Consider the following 15581-nt stretch of genomic DNA (forward strand, 5'->3'; position numbering starts at 1 on the left):
TCTGTACCACTGCATTAAAATGATATTAACAAGGCCAGGAGTATTTTCCGAGTTTCAGTTTTATGACAAGCAATCACCTTCAAAATACATGACAGTTGAACCTGATGGTTGACATAAATACATTTTATTCACCTCACCATAATATAGAATTTCCTCAAACACTGGCCACTCCCAAAAGTGTTACCTTATTGTGGTGGTGGGGTTTGTGTGTCCCAATGATCCAAGGAGTTACATTGGATGGGGCTTTATGCCCTGGCAGGGTCACCCATGAAAACAGGTCTCAGGTGAGGGACCAGACAAAGCACGGCTAAAAGAGTCCTATGATGAAAAATATTAATGGATCTAGGTTTCCCCTTACCCGGTTGCGGGTCACCAGAGACTGTTGTTTGTGCCTATGTACTGAACAGCAGTTCAGAGTCCCCAAACGTTTTGGAGTCCTTTGAGAGGGTGCTGAAGAGAACCGGTGCTGGGATGTTCCATCATTTTGCTGTGGGACTTCAAAGCTCCTGTGGGCCGTAACAGTGAGACCTGCAAGGACGTGATGAGGAGGAATGGCCTCATCAATCAGAACCCGAGCGGTATTCTGTTACTGGAGTTATTTGCTCATCAAGGATTGTCCGTAACAAACACCTTGCTCAATCATAAGGATATTCATACGTGCACTTGGCACCACGACGCCCTAGGCTGAAGTTTGATGATCAACTTTTGGTCGAGTCATCATACTTTCAGCTGCATGTCTTGGAAAACCTGGTGAAGAGAGAGGCGGAATGTCAACTGATCACCACCCAGTGGTAAGTTATCGCCGATGGTGGCGAAGATGGCGGTCCGACGTGGCAGGCCAAACACAACCTTGCTCAATCATAAGGATATTCATACGTGCACTTGGCACCACGACGCCCTAGGCCGACGTTTGATGATCAACTTTTGGTCGAGTCATCATACTTTCAGCTGCATGTCTTGGAAAACCTGGTGAAGAGAGGCGGAATGTCAACTGATCACCACCCAGTGGTATGTTATCGCCGATGGTGGCGAAGATGGCGGTCCGACGTGGCAGGCCGAACATATCGTGAGGGTCTGCTGGGAATGTCCGGGAGAATCCCTAGTCAGAAGGAGTCTTAACTCCACCTCAGGCTTCACCCATGACCCAGGTGTGGCGGGCGACATGGAGTTAGAGTGGACCATGTTCCACATCCATTGGTGAGTCGGCCGAATGGAGCTGTGGCCGTAGGGTGGTCCGTGACTGTCGTGGCGGCAACCACCAAACCAGCTGGTGGAAAGATTATTGACGAAAGTGAAGGATGCCATCTAGATGAAGGCGGAGTAATATCAGGCCTTTTTGGACTATGGGACTCCTTAAGCAGCTGATGGGTCTGGGCTGGTCAAGCGGAACACAGCTTTGGTGGTCGCTGAGGCAAAAACTCAGGCATGGGAGGAATTCAGTGAAGCCATGGAGAAAGCCTTCCAAAAGCTGTCAATTAAATTCTGGTCCTCCGCCCGGTGTCTCAGGGGGAAGCAGTGGACAATCAACACAGTGTATAATGAGGATGGGGCATTATTGACCTTGGCTCGGGACGCTGTTGAGTCGGTGGAAAAAAACAGATTGAACACCTCAATTCCGCCTTCCCATGAGTAAGCAGAGTCTGGAATCTTTGGGGATCTCCAGGATTGAGGTCACCGAGGTGGGAGAGGAAAAAAAAATATCTAGTATAATATCAAGTATCTCGGTAGCAGAGCCCTGGGGGTAGATGAGATTCACCCAGATTTTCGACAGGATTAGGACTGGATAATGTGGAGCAGTCTTAATTGACATCTCTGCAGCAGGTTTTCATCCTGGCCGTAAAACAGTGGACCAATGCTATATTTTCTTTCTAAATGCACTCAACAACAACAACAACTTTCTTTCGGCTTGTCCCATTAGGGGTCGCCACAGCGTGTCATCTCAGATGAACACTCGCATTTGTTTTGCACAGTTTTTACACCGGATGCCCTTCCTGACGCAGCCCCTCCTGGGGAGTCCCCAAAAGGCACTCAATCATTCCAAATGTGTTTTGTGGACTTGGAGGTGGCGTTGGACCATGTCCTTCGCAGAGTCCTGTGGGAGCTGCATTGGGAGAATGTGATACCAAACTGTTGGACTGTTCGGTCCTCGTACGACCAGTGTTAAGAGTTTGGTTAACATTCCCAGCGGCAAGTTGGACTCCTTTCCAGTGAGGGTTGGACGCCACCATGGCTGCCCTTTGTCACAAATTCTGTTCAGAACTTTTATGGAACGTAGTCTTATTAAAGTATTATAATTTTAAAAAAAAAAAACCTTTGGGTTTAGTCCCCTTTAAGTACGGTAGTAAAGAGTCATACAATGCAGCCTCTGATCATCATAGCTGTCTAGTGAGAGTTTTGTCCATGACGTGTAAACTGAGAACAGTTTCAACTTCCTGTGAAAATGAATTCTACAAAACTTACACCCAAAACATGTTTCAGTTTTAAACAATGACATGTATTTGAGAGAAATAAAATGTTAATCATGTAACACGAGACTGCATCTTCCTCCCCAACTGAAATTCAGATGAAACATCCTTTCCAATCACAGTTACAACTTCAATCTATTCATTTGAACACAAATTGTGCCTCCTTAGCTTAAACAACCACTAAATCATTCTGTCACTTAAAACTGCAGGACCTGTTGTGTTTTGAGCAGATTGCCTGCTCTCTATTATAGCACACTACTACTACAAAAAATAGCAGTTAATTCAATATGTCAAACAGCAGTGGTATCAGTCACTTTTACATATATTCTCAGTGTATATAAATATATATATATATACATACATATATATAATGTGCAGGCTTCTAAGTTTCACTCCAGAGACGATTATGACGTTTTATTTACACCATTGCATGTTTTGGCAGACTGGAGTGTTGGCTGTGTATCGAGCAAGTGCACTTCCCTCTGCCATCATATTTGCCTGCAGCTTTTTTCAGGGAGCGCGTCCATCAACTTGGAGAGCGCCTCGCCGCAAGTAGGTCACGATCACGTAACCACTCATAAGTTGCATTTGGCTGTCTGGCACACTAACCTACATCTGCGTCTTCTATTGATGAGGAATATTTGCCAAGACAAACCTTTCTACTTCGTCCTGTCATTTCCGGCACATGACAGGAAATGGGTGTTAGCATCAAGTCAATAACTAAAGCTAGTGAAGCTAATCCTGGCAGCGGATCCGTGGAAAGATGGTGGAAAACAAGGGCAATGACACTCATCGCCAGATTGTTACATCTAATAATTGGTGGACAGCAAATGTGTGCCAACAAGAGGTTTATTCATGATAAAAGTAAAATCATGTGCACCAAGTATATGACACTTTATGGCACTGTGTCGTGGTGGGGATGTCATAACACAGAATACCGCGTACGGCCGGAATGTGTAAAGGATAGATATTGTGCACTATCGTGGTTATTTAGCTTTATGTTGTAAAAATGTATTGACATGAAACCGGTCAGTGGCCAAAAATGTTTTGGCACCTCTGCCTTTATACAAAAAAATATCATTGATATTGTGTATTATTTGTCTATGTACTTATTTATTTCAAGGATAGATCCCTATGACCAACTCTAGTATCCATTCATCCATCCATCGATCCATCCATCTTCTTTGCCGCTTATCCTCAAGAGGATCACAGGGAGCATTGGAGCCCATCCCAGCTGTCAGCAGGCAGGAGGCGGGGTACACCCTGAACTGGTTGCCAGCCAATCGCAGGGCGCATTGAGACAAACACCCGCACTCACAATCACACCTAGGGGGCAATTTAGAGTGTCCAATTAATCTTGCATGATTTTGGGACATGGGAGGAGACCAGAGTACCCGGAGAAAACGCACGCAGGCACGGGGAGAACATGTAAACTCCACACAGGCGGGTCTGGGATTGAACCCAGGACCTCAGAACTGTGAGGCTAATGCTTTACCATCTGATCCACCGTGCCGCCCAACCCAATTATATATGCACTATTAGTACACACACGCGAGTGCACGCACACCGTGGCTGAAATTGGTCTTTAACACATCACAATTTTTCTCACTTCCAAAGGTGCCATTGACCTGAAGATTTTACCAGCTGTTGGGAAGTCCATGCAACCCATATATACGAAGAAAGTCGGAAATTGTGTGTAAAAATTTGAAATGACAGTCAAAAAGTATTGAACACATGAAGAAAAGGAGATACAAATACGAATGGAAAGCCAAGCCAACACCTAACATCTATCAAAATCAATCAAAGCAGCAATCCAATCAGATGGTTTGTAGTCCAATTTATGGCCTACAAAAAGGTCTCATGGCTAAGGTGTGTGTCAGGACACATCTCAAGATGCAAAGAGATAAAAAGCGACAACTGACCCACTGTAAAATGAATGCGCAATGAAGCTAGGTCTTAATGCTATCATAAACAATTCCATGACGCACATTTTCTCTACTCCATGATTGGCAAACTACTACAGTATTTTGTTATTTTCTTTCCTTATTCACAGAGACAACACAATCGCTATACGGTCTAAGGCGTTGTTTAGTTAACGTTACAGGACGGGCACGGAGTCGCATCTCTCTGTAACATGATACATGCGTCGCACTCAATAACGTGTGTAATCAGAGGATTTTACATGGATATTCCTGTCTTCATCGTAACATATTTGATAAATGTGTTGCAGACTATGGTTGTTTCCAAATGATAGATGGGATCTTTATGGGATCACAAGGCACTAGCATCATCTTTTCGATGTTGTCCCCGTGCACCAAGGGCTACTGGCGGGAGTTTCACGGGATAGCAAAATGTACAGAGAATAAAATTGATGAGATCCTTTTACAAAATTGAGAATTAATTCAATATTGATCGAATCAAGCATCTCAAAATAGCCCCTGGAACTTAGAAGTCTGGATAAAAGCTAACCCATTGTACTTCACAACCACTCCACAAAAATAGCATACAATCTGCCAAATTCATGCTAACCTTGATGCACTAAGTAGTGTTTCATGCAGTTCTAATATAAAGAATATACCATTATTGTGTTGCGGTTGTTATTTTATATGAAAAATCTCCACTAAATCCACACTCAATAGGGGTCATGATGATGTCTAAAGATGCATAAATGCCACAGAAAAAAAGGCTTACCTCCACCTGTTGACCCCGACATTGGAGGAGCCTGCAAACCAAGGGTCCAAGAAGTAAACGCAGCGTACTGTGGCTGCGCCCTGGACGGCTTCCCTGAGCGCTGGGTTGTCATGCAGACGAAGACCCTTCCGGAACCAATGGATGGAATTGGGGGCCATGTTAGTCTGAGGAAGGGATGAGACAAAGATGACCGAATTGTGTGTTTTCACCAACTGCAACGTATGTAGTATCACCGGTGCCAAGCCTTTGGTGTAGTGAGTGGAGAATAGAAAAAGTTGATGAGCAAAATTAACAAACGATGTATCCAGCAACACCAATCCGTTTGCGCATGTGCAAACTCATACTATGAAACCGCATGCTTTTGGGATGTGGGAGAAAACCATACAGGCACGGGGAGAACATGCAACGCCACACATGCGGCGCTGGGATCTGAACCCTAGTCCTTGGAACTGAGAGGCAGACCCTCTAACCAGTCGTCCATTGTGCTGCCGCTCGAACCGTTCCCAAATATATAAATATATATTTTGGTCCTCCTGTAATCTTGGTTTGACCCGACTGATTAGAGTACATAACCTGGTAAGGGAATATTTTTGAAGGTGCTCAGTTTCGAGTACACGAGTATCTATAGTAAATGAGCAAGTCATTTAAATAGACACATTGGTCCGTCTTGTGATTGGATCAGTGATTAGTTATTTTAAACAAGCTGACCAGGCACAGAAACCCTGATCGTGTAAAGCCTAATGAGTCAATACTGCCACATTATAATATAGTGCATACATTTTTCCCACGCCAGGTATGCATGGAATTTGGTCTCCAACCTCTGCCACTGACATCATACTAGGACATGAGAGGTGTGTCCATTTTGCCAATGATTAAGTAGTGTTCCAAAACCAATTAATTATTTACCAATTGCTCCATAAAGGGATTAATATAATTGGAATTGACTTCCATTTTATATTCCACACTTAAACACTTAAAATCAATTTCCTAGCAAAATATGGACCTTTAAGACACCATAGCGCTCTCAAATCAGTAGGATGGGTGTTCCATTCAAAATGAGGGAAAAAAAACCTGAAAGGAGGCCATAGAGATATTATTCCCAGGACTATGCGAGAAAACGGTGGCAGACATACAGTAGCCCCTTTACAGTCCATTTCAAAGCCACGTTTTGTTTGGTTTTTTTTCCCCCATGTTGCTATTCTGCATAAACCACACCGACTTGGAATGGTAGGAAAAAGTCAACATGACAATTTTCTGCCTCATGAGGTACAGTCGTATCATAGTCAAATCAGCGACACAACTGTGTGAAAGTGAATTCTGCTATTCTGGAACCAAAGTGGGAAGTTGTCAATTGTCTCGCATCGTTTCCTTGGACGCAAGCAATTACTGCCGTCCAACCTGTATTGCACAGAAGGCACGGGTGGATAAATCCCAGCACTTTTCTGTTCCAGCCCTGATGAGGCAAATCTGTGTTTAAGATGCTCTGTGATTAATAGCTGACAAGAACCTAGCGATCTCTTCACCTTGCATCATGTATCATGGAAAAGCACAAGGATTCTGGCAAAAATACAGAAGTCTCGAGATCAGACACCTACCAAGCAGATCTATATTCTTAGCTACCAATCTTCTGTCAGCTACCATAAAAACTTTATTCCAAATTGCTGATTATAAACAAACAACTTTATTGATTTGAATTATAATCCAGTCTCCTCAAACAGGTGACAAGCGATATGATAAAACTGCCTGTATAGTCAGCCTGACAGTCTATGGCAAATGAAGGTTTTATGAAAGCAGGAGTAAAGATTTTTTTAACATAATCTGGTGTAATTGTTCCAACTTGTCTTGGTTTGAAATTGCACCATCATTTCCTCAAATAGGCAGTCCTCAAAACGGAAGTCCTCATGACATGACAACAACAATAGTGTATCCTTCACCAGGAACAGGGAGAGATTTATAGATATTTGATTAATCCTATACTTTATTCATGTCGTGAGGGAAACTGCTCATCGCTTCCTCCACCATGTTATCGATTTTTACAACAAGGCAGCTCAGCTAAATACACAACGGTGAGAGACGCCAACACTCAACAGGTTTGTCATGGGAGTGTTTCGCATGAATGGTGCCAGCCCTCGTATAACATAAACCCTGTGACAGCAACAGACTGTTCGAGTGGAAGGGAAAATGGCTCCTGTTTGACAACAATTTGATGGCTCAATTAGAATACTCACATGGGACATTTTGATGACTGAAGCAATGAAAACAATGTTACATGGCAATGACAACCACTGATTGGATCAGATTTCCAAAATATTTTTCTCCATCGTAACCTCAATTAACAGTTGAGACAAACGTGAAAGCAATTTAACCACTGTAAAGGTAAAAACAACAACAACAATAAAACTAGACTGTTATTACAAACGTGTCACCTTTGTACCAAGTATCCTAAAATACAAGAAGGAATTTGTAGGCAGTAGACAATTTGAAAGTTATGATATTGAGATTTTTAACTGGACTTTACATCGATCTGGTCAGCCTGATCGGCGTCAGCCACTAATTAGCATTTTAAGATGATCAACTTTAATGTCTTAATTTCCCGATCGTTTGGCTCTGCAATAGACATTTACTCAGCGTCGCCATCGTGTACATTATATCTGAATCCGAAAGCTGGGTTATTTTTAGCCTGGTTGTGTCTTTTGACGTATTACTGTAAATACCTGACAACCAATAATGTTATTTAGAAAAAAATGTCACTTGCAGGATAGACAAGACATCTGAGACAGACAACTGAATGCGTTGATCAGACAAGAAGACAAATTTGGTCTTTCACGATTGCACCATCGCACCCTGTTTTTTACTATCACTGGGCTAAATCTTCTCAACTCAGAGGTGAACAGATACATTTGTTACCATGCTAACAACAACGAATCGCAATATGTATTTATAGACCAACATGGGGAAAAATGTGTGTTAATGGTCACTGGTGCTCAGGAGAGAATGTTCGGTTAAGGCTTGTTTGGGGTAGATTCCCCACGATGCGGCTGCAACAAAATGTTATGTATTCTAGAGAGCTGCTGCTAGCACTAACAGTTGCAGGTAAACATGATGCCGTTCTGTCGAATTGTGCTTGAAAGTGGGAGAAGTAACTTAATGACATTACGTTAGCATCGATTATTACCTGACTGATGATGACCTGGCTCATTAGAATACATCATGACCTGACGAGAGGAGTGATTTTTAACCCTGATGGAGCCAAGGGACTGTGACAGAAGACTGTCCGCTAGGATGAAGGGCAAAGTTTATAAAACAGTGGTCAGGCCGGCCAAGATGTACGGATTAGTGACGGTGGCGCTGAAGAAACAACAAGAAGCAGAACTGGAGGTAGCATAAATGAAGATGCTGAGGTTCTCGCTCGGTGTGGACAGGTTGGATAGGATTAGAATTGAGCTCATTAGAGGGACAGCCAAAGTTGGATGTTTTCGAGACAAGGTTCAAGAGAGCAGCCTTTGATGGTTTGGACATGTTCAGAGGCGAGAGAGTGAGTATATTGGCAGAAGGGTGCCGAGGGTGGAGCTGGCAGCCAAAAGAGCGAGAGGAAGACCAAAGAAAAGGTTGATGGATGTTGTGAGGACACTGGGTGTTACAGAGGAGGATGCACAAGATAGGCCTCGATGGAAAAAGATGAAATGCTGTGGCGAACCCTAACGGGACAAGCCGAAAGAAAAAGAAAAAGATGGAGCCATATCTTAGAATTGAAAACGATCACAACACACCAACAACAACAAAAAATGTCCAAAAAGTAATTTGTTCTGTTACTATTATGGCTCAGTGGCATATATAGATGAACTGAGCTACATTATTTACTGTAAATATAATGTTTTGAGCAATTAAGTACATAACCATATGCAGTAAATGAACAGGTTATTTAAATACGCACATTGCTATATAATCTTTCTTTCTTTTTTAAACACAATGACCGCCCCCCCCAAAAAAAAATATCCTGATTTTAACATAACGAAATAATGTACTTATTTAGTGACAGTACGCGTCCATCTTGTGCATTCACTGCAACATTAATGATGTACGACACAATAAATACCAGATGCGCAATTGCACACATCTCCGGTGGTAGTTTGTGGTGAACTTCCCGTCCATGGAAAGAAACTAGGTCATGCGTCTGTTGTGCATTGGAACCTGGCGCAAACTTCATTCACAATATCAACCACAAACTAAGGCCATAGCCAAGGGATCCTTATTCAAAAATAATAATGATAAGATTACACCCAACAAACAAAAAAAAGGAGAGACCGACAATAAAGTGAACGTGATCCGTGGGAAACTCGAAACCGGGTCATGGGCGCCATACTTATGTAAGCGGTAACGCTATTTGTAGACGTAACTTGCTGTACTTTGCAGACCTAACTTAACACTTTCCGCCACCAAATCAACAGCCTTACCTCGCTCTGGCACCATGGAGTTGATATTTATGTCAAGCCTAAAGAAACGATCATTCTTCCTTCCTGTGTGTGAACGTGCGAGCCGCCAGCTGCATGCGTGACGCCTTTGAACAGAATGTCCCACTAGTGTACAAAACTACTTGCGGCTTGCCGGGTTTCATAAGAGTTGGCCTCAGTGAGCATGCGCCGACTCCGTGTAGCCTCTTTTCTTGCGGCGTTCATTGTTCTCGTGACCTCTTTGTATAGCAGACATTCCACGTATAAAAACAAAAGCACAGGAGGTCCGTAATCGGCAAGTGTGCTTTAACGTGATACAAATAAGGTAATGATACTACTTTCGAAAAAATGACAGTGGATTGGATTGACATAAATATAAACTTTGGAATATCGCAGTTTAGGATTATACTCTAGAACGCGTCTATCTTATAATAAACATAACTGCATCATATTTAAATTAGATGCGATCTAAATTTATATATACTATAAAATTGATAGATTTCAATCGAATGTATTAATTAGTTGCCGCCGTTCCGCGCTCAGCATCTGTGATGGCCCAACATTCGACATCAATTGAACGCGGCACCAGCCCTTCTCTCACGTGAACGCAGCAACGCTTCAATTCTGGTTTCCGATTGGTCGGTGCGTCGGTGTCGTCGCCAACTGGGTCACGTTTAAAAGGCGTGCAAATCCGGAAGTTCCCAAATTTGTTTATTTCCCAAGATAATGTTTCCATTATTTCCATATCGATAAGATCATTTCACCACTGTAAAATGCAAGCGAAAAAAACCGACTACCATTTTGAGAAGCGTTGAAGTATTCGAGAGGAAACGGGGACATGTGAGAAGAGCGTTTTATAAGTAAAACTGCTGCTATGGCGGAATTAATTAAATGTACATCTGCCAGGAGGATACGAAAACAACTTCTTCATTAGATGTGGATTTTTTTCGTATTGTATGTCATTTAATAGTTAAAATTATTTCGTAGATTTTTATGGTGTTTAATTATGGGTTCTCTTACTGAGCAGAAAAACGTTTACTGACATTTTTGCATGATAGTTTGAACTTTCAATTTTTTTTAATTATTATTATTTATCTTTTTTGGAAGTTTTTCTCCCAAATGTATGACTAATGGAAAATCTCACTTTGAATGCCCCACTGTTTTGTTTTGTTTTGTTTCTAGTTTTGTTTGTTTTATAATGGTAATAGTTTGACAGTTTCTTTTTCATCAGTGTAAAATGAACAAATTAGAGAACAAGTAATTGCCCAGAACAGGTAGTGTTCAACTGGATAGTGGTTTGATTGCGTGCTGGTTCTCTTTCATAAAATAGAATTTGGATTTCCCCCCCGCCCTTTGTATTTGAAAACAATCCAGGTTCCCTCTTTTTGAGAGTTTGCCATCCTTCAGGATTTCTTCATGGCATTATCTTTGGCTTGCGTCACCTCCTCTCAGCTTCTCGGTCTCTGACGCCTTCGCTCAAGGTCTTGTGCTGGATTGACGTATAACCACATTTGTTTTTAATGCTTGTCAGGGACAGTGGAGAACCAAACAACACCAAATAATGTTGATACAAACATGTCGTCCAAATTCCTTTTCCCTGTTTTTTTTTTACTTCTTTAAGAGTGTTTTCAATACTCTAATCTGTTTGCATCTCAGACTAAACTTCATTACTATCTTGTATGCAATTAATCGAGAAGTGTTTCTCTGCTATAAAGTAAGCTACCATATTTGCACCATAAGGAAGTGCTCAATTTCATACAACCAAGCAGAAAAAAATAAGGAACTAAAGTGTCGACAAGAACACCACAACAATGACAATGTCGCTGTTATTATTTTCTCTCCTAAAATGATTTTGAGAAATAAATGACAGACTTTAAACTGGTGCTTCTCTTTGATAACCAACTGCGGCTAGACGTGGCTCCATCTGATAAGCAGACGGTTCCAAGTACGGGATAACACCATGCCTGACTGGAATTCGCAGTTGGTCGGGTGGTGGCTGCAAGGAACCTGATGCATTCCATGTTCTCACACTTCTCTTTCTCTTCCACGTCACATATTCAGGCCTAATTTGTCAGACTTACCATGTTTCCTGATCTACCTCCAACAAAGACACATTTCCACCAAGCTTTGCATCTGAAGATGCTAAAATGCCTTTGGTTCAGGATGGGCCTAACTTGGAGCTACTGATTTCTTTATTTGTGTATGTGGTTGCAAACATTGCACAAAGAAGTCATTTGTGCTGTTTCTAGCAGTGGTGGTCCTGGACTGAATGGCGCTCTGTGGATTTCTCTGAGATTGCGGATAGTGCTGCTTGTGGATAGTTGGTGGAAAATTAACGGTCCCAAAATTATCTAAATAAGTAAGGCATTGCGTTGAGTGCCACTCCCCAGAAAATGACATATCGCCGATATCAAGAACCACATCGGCCAAACAATTCTAACAATTCAAATCGAGTAAGGGGTTTCACTTCTCTTTATTTTCCATAATCATCATCTTTGACAAGGAGTTTAAGTGTCGTAATTTCTCAGATATAATATGCTTTTGATTATAATGCACACCGCCAAAGTTGACCCAAACAAAAATCAATGTACAATGTACACTGCGGACCCTTGACTTTCTAGTAGTGGTGTAATGATTGATTCATTACATCGATGTACCGATTTATTTTCCTACAATCCAAGTGGATCGGTCAGTGATCGGCAAGTTACTGTTCCAGACATAAATATATTGATTTAGATCAGTTTAAAAGGTAATCAATGGATTGTACTGATACTAATACGTAACGCACAGGATCTAATCATGCCAGGCTTTTTATGGAGTGCATGTGTATTTCCAAGAAAAAGCCTTCCAGTTTTTTTTACTTCCCTTGATAGTTTTCAATTACCACATGGGAATGAGCACTGTCAAGGTCACTGCTAAAAAAAGATGCAGCAGAGACCAGCAAGGTGAAAACCAGCAAAACAGCCATACTCTGTACTTTTGTTTTTTTTTTTTGTGTGTGTGTGGTTTTGTGTTGGTCTTGCTGGAACTAGCATACCACCAGCATGCCGGTTTAGCTGGTAACACCAGAAAAACCGAATCTGACTGGCAAAGTTGAATGTCAACCAGCATTGACCAACAGCCCATGTTGATGGTAAGATAAACATGATTTAACATGTCAAATAAACATTTTACTGAACATTTCTTTTAAAATCAATTTTATCCAAGAAACACATTTATCAATACACGAAACGTATCTGGCAATGATTACCTGGTCTTATGGTCTAGTACTTTATGCAACAATTTTTATGAATTGTGTCAAATAAAACTAACACAATAATAGTGGTTTAATCACAGGTATCAAACTCAAAGCCCGGGGGCCGGATCCAGCCCGCTACATGGTTTTATGTGGTCCGCGAAGGCGAATCATGTGTGTCAACTCCCATGATTCTTGTTAAACTCTGTACAATAATTTCAACTTGTCATATCATAAATTCTAAGATGGAGATATGGCAAGCATTTTTGGCTGACCAAACATCAACCATAGTTGAAAAACACATTACCCTTGATTTCTGATGAGTTCATAAATTACAAGTGAACATATGATGAGGTGATTACAGGTTTTCATGGATTCAATCATGACGGCCCTCTGAGGGAAACAGGAACTACAATGTGGTTCACAACAAAAATGAGTTTGACACCCCTGATATAAATAATAACACTGAATAACAATTAACAACAATAACATTCACAATAATTAATCGTAGTGGTTTTACGTGTCCTCAGATGTCATTCAAAGGTTGAGATTTTTTTCCCCTCTCTTCTCTGTGACGTACTGTCCACATTTTGTCACCCAAGCATCCACTGTTGACTTGTCCATTTTTTTCCCCTGTGGAGCCACTCTTTGTAGCAAGCTAAGACAACACAGATTGGTTTGATTGGTATCGGCAGATAAGTAGCATTTTATAATGATCGGCTTTGATGTCATAACTCCTAATCACAAATTAATAATACATCCACAAAAGACATTTACTCCGCGTTCCCATTTTGTACAGTATATTTGAATCCATAAACAAGTTTAATTATAGCCTTGTCGCTTGTCTTTTGACATAATACTGTAATTATCTGACCATCAGTAAAGTTATTGAAAGAGACAGACAACAGGTCTGCTGACAGACAACATGTAAGGCCTGGATCTGACTGCAACACAAATTTGGCCTTTCATGATTGCTCTAGATCTGACGACTGCAATCAAATCTTGTATTCCGATACCACTGCATCCCGTCTTTTACGATCGCTAGGCTTTATCTTTATCAAATGTGACCAGATGCGCTTGTTACCATGGTAACAACAATAGATTGCGGAAAACAACAAAAATGAGGAAAATGAGAAATGTCACTGATGCTCAGAGAGGATATTCATTCAAGAACTGCTTAAGGTGTGTTCACGTACTTTTAATACGATGTGTCTCGCAAGCAGGCAACAGAACGTTCTGGAGCCAAGCAAGCTAGTGTTAGCACTAACTGTTGTACGTCAACATGCCGGGATTCTGTTGAATTGTGCGCTAAAGTTTTGGTGTGTGGGATGTAATTTATTCATCCATCCATCCACTTTCTGAGCCACATATCCTCACAAGGGTCGGTCGACCCAACAGCAGGGTCGCACTCAACCCAATGGCTGGGTTGCATTCAATGCAACAGCAAGGTCCTGCTTCAATCCATTTTCACGTAGACAGCCCTAACCGTATCCACTCAATGTTATTCTGAACCGAAAATCTCTTCTGGATCAAAGGAAGCAAAATTATTTACTCATTTAGTCATATTTGGCTGGGTGATTTTTAAACACTTTGTTCAAGACCTTAAGACATAAACGTGCCATCAACCAAGCACACTCGTGAGCCTCAATGGCAGCTTGTCTATTAGTCAGTACTAAATCATCCAGGAAAATGTGAATAATTCAACAATTACTGTCCATGCACACTGTCACCTTGTTGACCAGGAGCATGCAGACGATTTACTGGTTGCCAAGGTAAGGGTGTCTTTTTGGTCAGGTCTTGTTTCCACCAGTGACAGTTGAGGAGGGTGGTAAGGGAAGCAGCTGATGTCACACATCATCAAACAGCTAATGGTGCCTCTGTTGCAGAAGTTAATATGTCAAGCCTTATTAATATTTAATAGTTTGATGTCTGTTGCAGATGTCAGTAATCCAGTTTTCCCCTAGACAAAAAGAGTATCTGAGATATCCCTAACTCCATTCTTCCCACCCACATTTAGCATTTCAGATATCTGCAACTTACAAAGTTGTTTTACCTTGGACAAATGATGTCACTTTTGAAATTCACGTGTATGGGGTTTGTCATTACAGGTATCTAAAACTGATTTCACCATATCTGGACGTATTTAATACATGTACATTTTGTAACTCCGCTTTGAGCTAATGTATCCACAACTGGATTCTCACTGGTCAGAATTCCAGTTCATTCATTCATTCATTCATCCATTCATAGGGCTCTGTGAGCTGACATCCGAGTTATTGGTGGAGCAGTGAAGACCTATGTGTGAGTGACAGTCTATTTGGCATAGGTCACACTTTAGGGATGGTTGTTGGTCTGTTGGAGTTGCTGCGGTCCTTTCTATGGGCTCGCTTCTCTGCAACAGCCTCCACCTGCTTTGTTTCGCCCGTTTTGAAGTGCCGAGTCAGGGCCTCTCTCCACTTTGAGCGGTCGTCTTATCAGCCTCTCGCTGGTCCCTGGGTTATGTTGGTGGGCTTCAGGATCCTCTTTACGACATCGCGGTACTGTAGCTGCGGTTGCCCCGTAGTTCTCACCCCAACAACCAGCTTGCCGTACTGGATGTCTTTGGGGATGCGGCCATCTTGCCTTCGGTGGATGTGGCCCAGTCATCTGCCTTGCTGCTGTCAGAGCACAGTTTACATGCTGGGTAGACCGTTGATGCTGGGGCTTGGTCTTGAAGAACGAATTGGCGATGCACAGGTT

At 41.9% G+C, this 15581-nt stretch overlaps 1 protein-coding gene across 1 annotated transcript in view; it reads right to left on the reverse strand.

Annotated features, from left to right (window-relative positions):
- The window catches only part of LOC133511530 (cryptochrome-1-like), a 36124-nt gene extending 26303 nt beyond the window's left edge, over positions 1 to 9821 (reverse strand). Inside the window, exons 1-2 of the mRNA XM_061840521.1 lie at positions 9611 to 9821; positions 5157 to 5320 (exon numbers count right to left, since the gene is read on the reverse strand). Of these exons, the coding sequence (XP_061696505.1) occupies positions 5157 to 5314 (158 nt within the window). The 5' untranslated portion in view covers positions 5315 to 5320; positions 9611 to 9821. The remainder of the gene's footprint in view (positions 1 to 5156; positions 5321 to 9610) is intronic.
- Between the last annotated feature and the right edge of the window lie 5760 nt (positions 9822 to 15581).

This window comes from Syngnathoides biaculeatus, chromosome 2, assembly GCF_019802595.1.
Source record: "Syngnathoides biaculeatus isolate LvHL_M chromosome 2, ASM1980259v1, whole genome shotgun sequence".
Classification (NCBI taxonomy): Eukaryota; Metazoa; Chordata; class Actinopteri; order Syngnathiformes; family Syngnathidae; genus Syngnathoides; species Syngnathoides biaculeatus.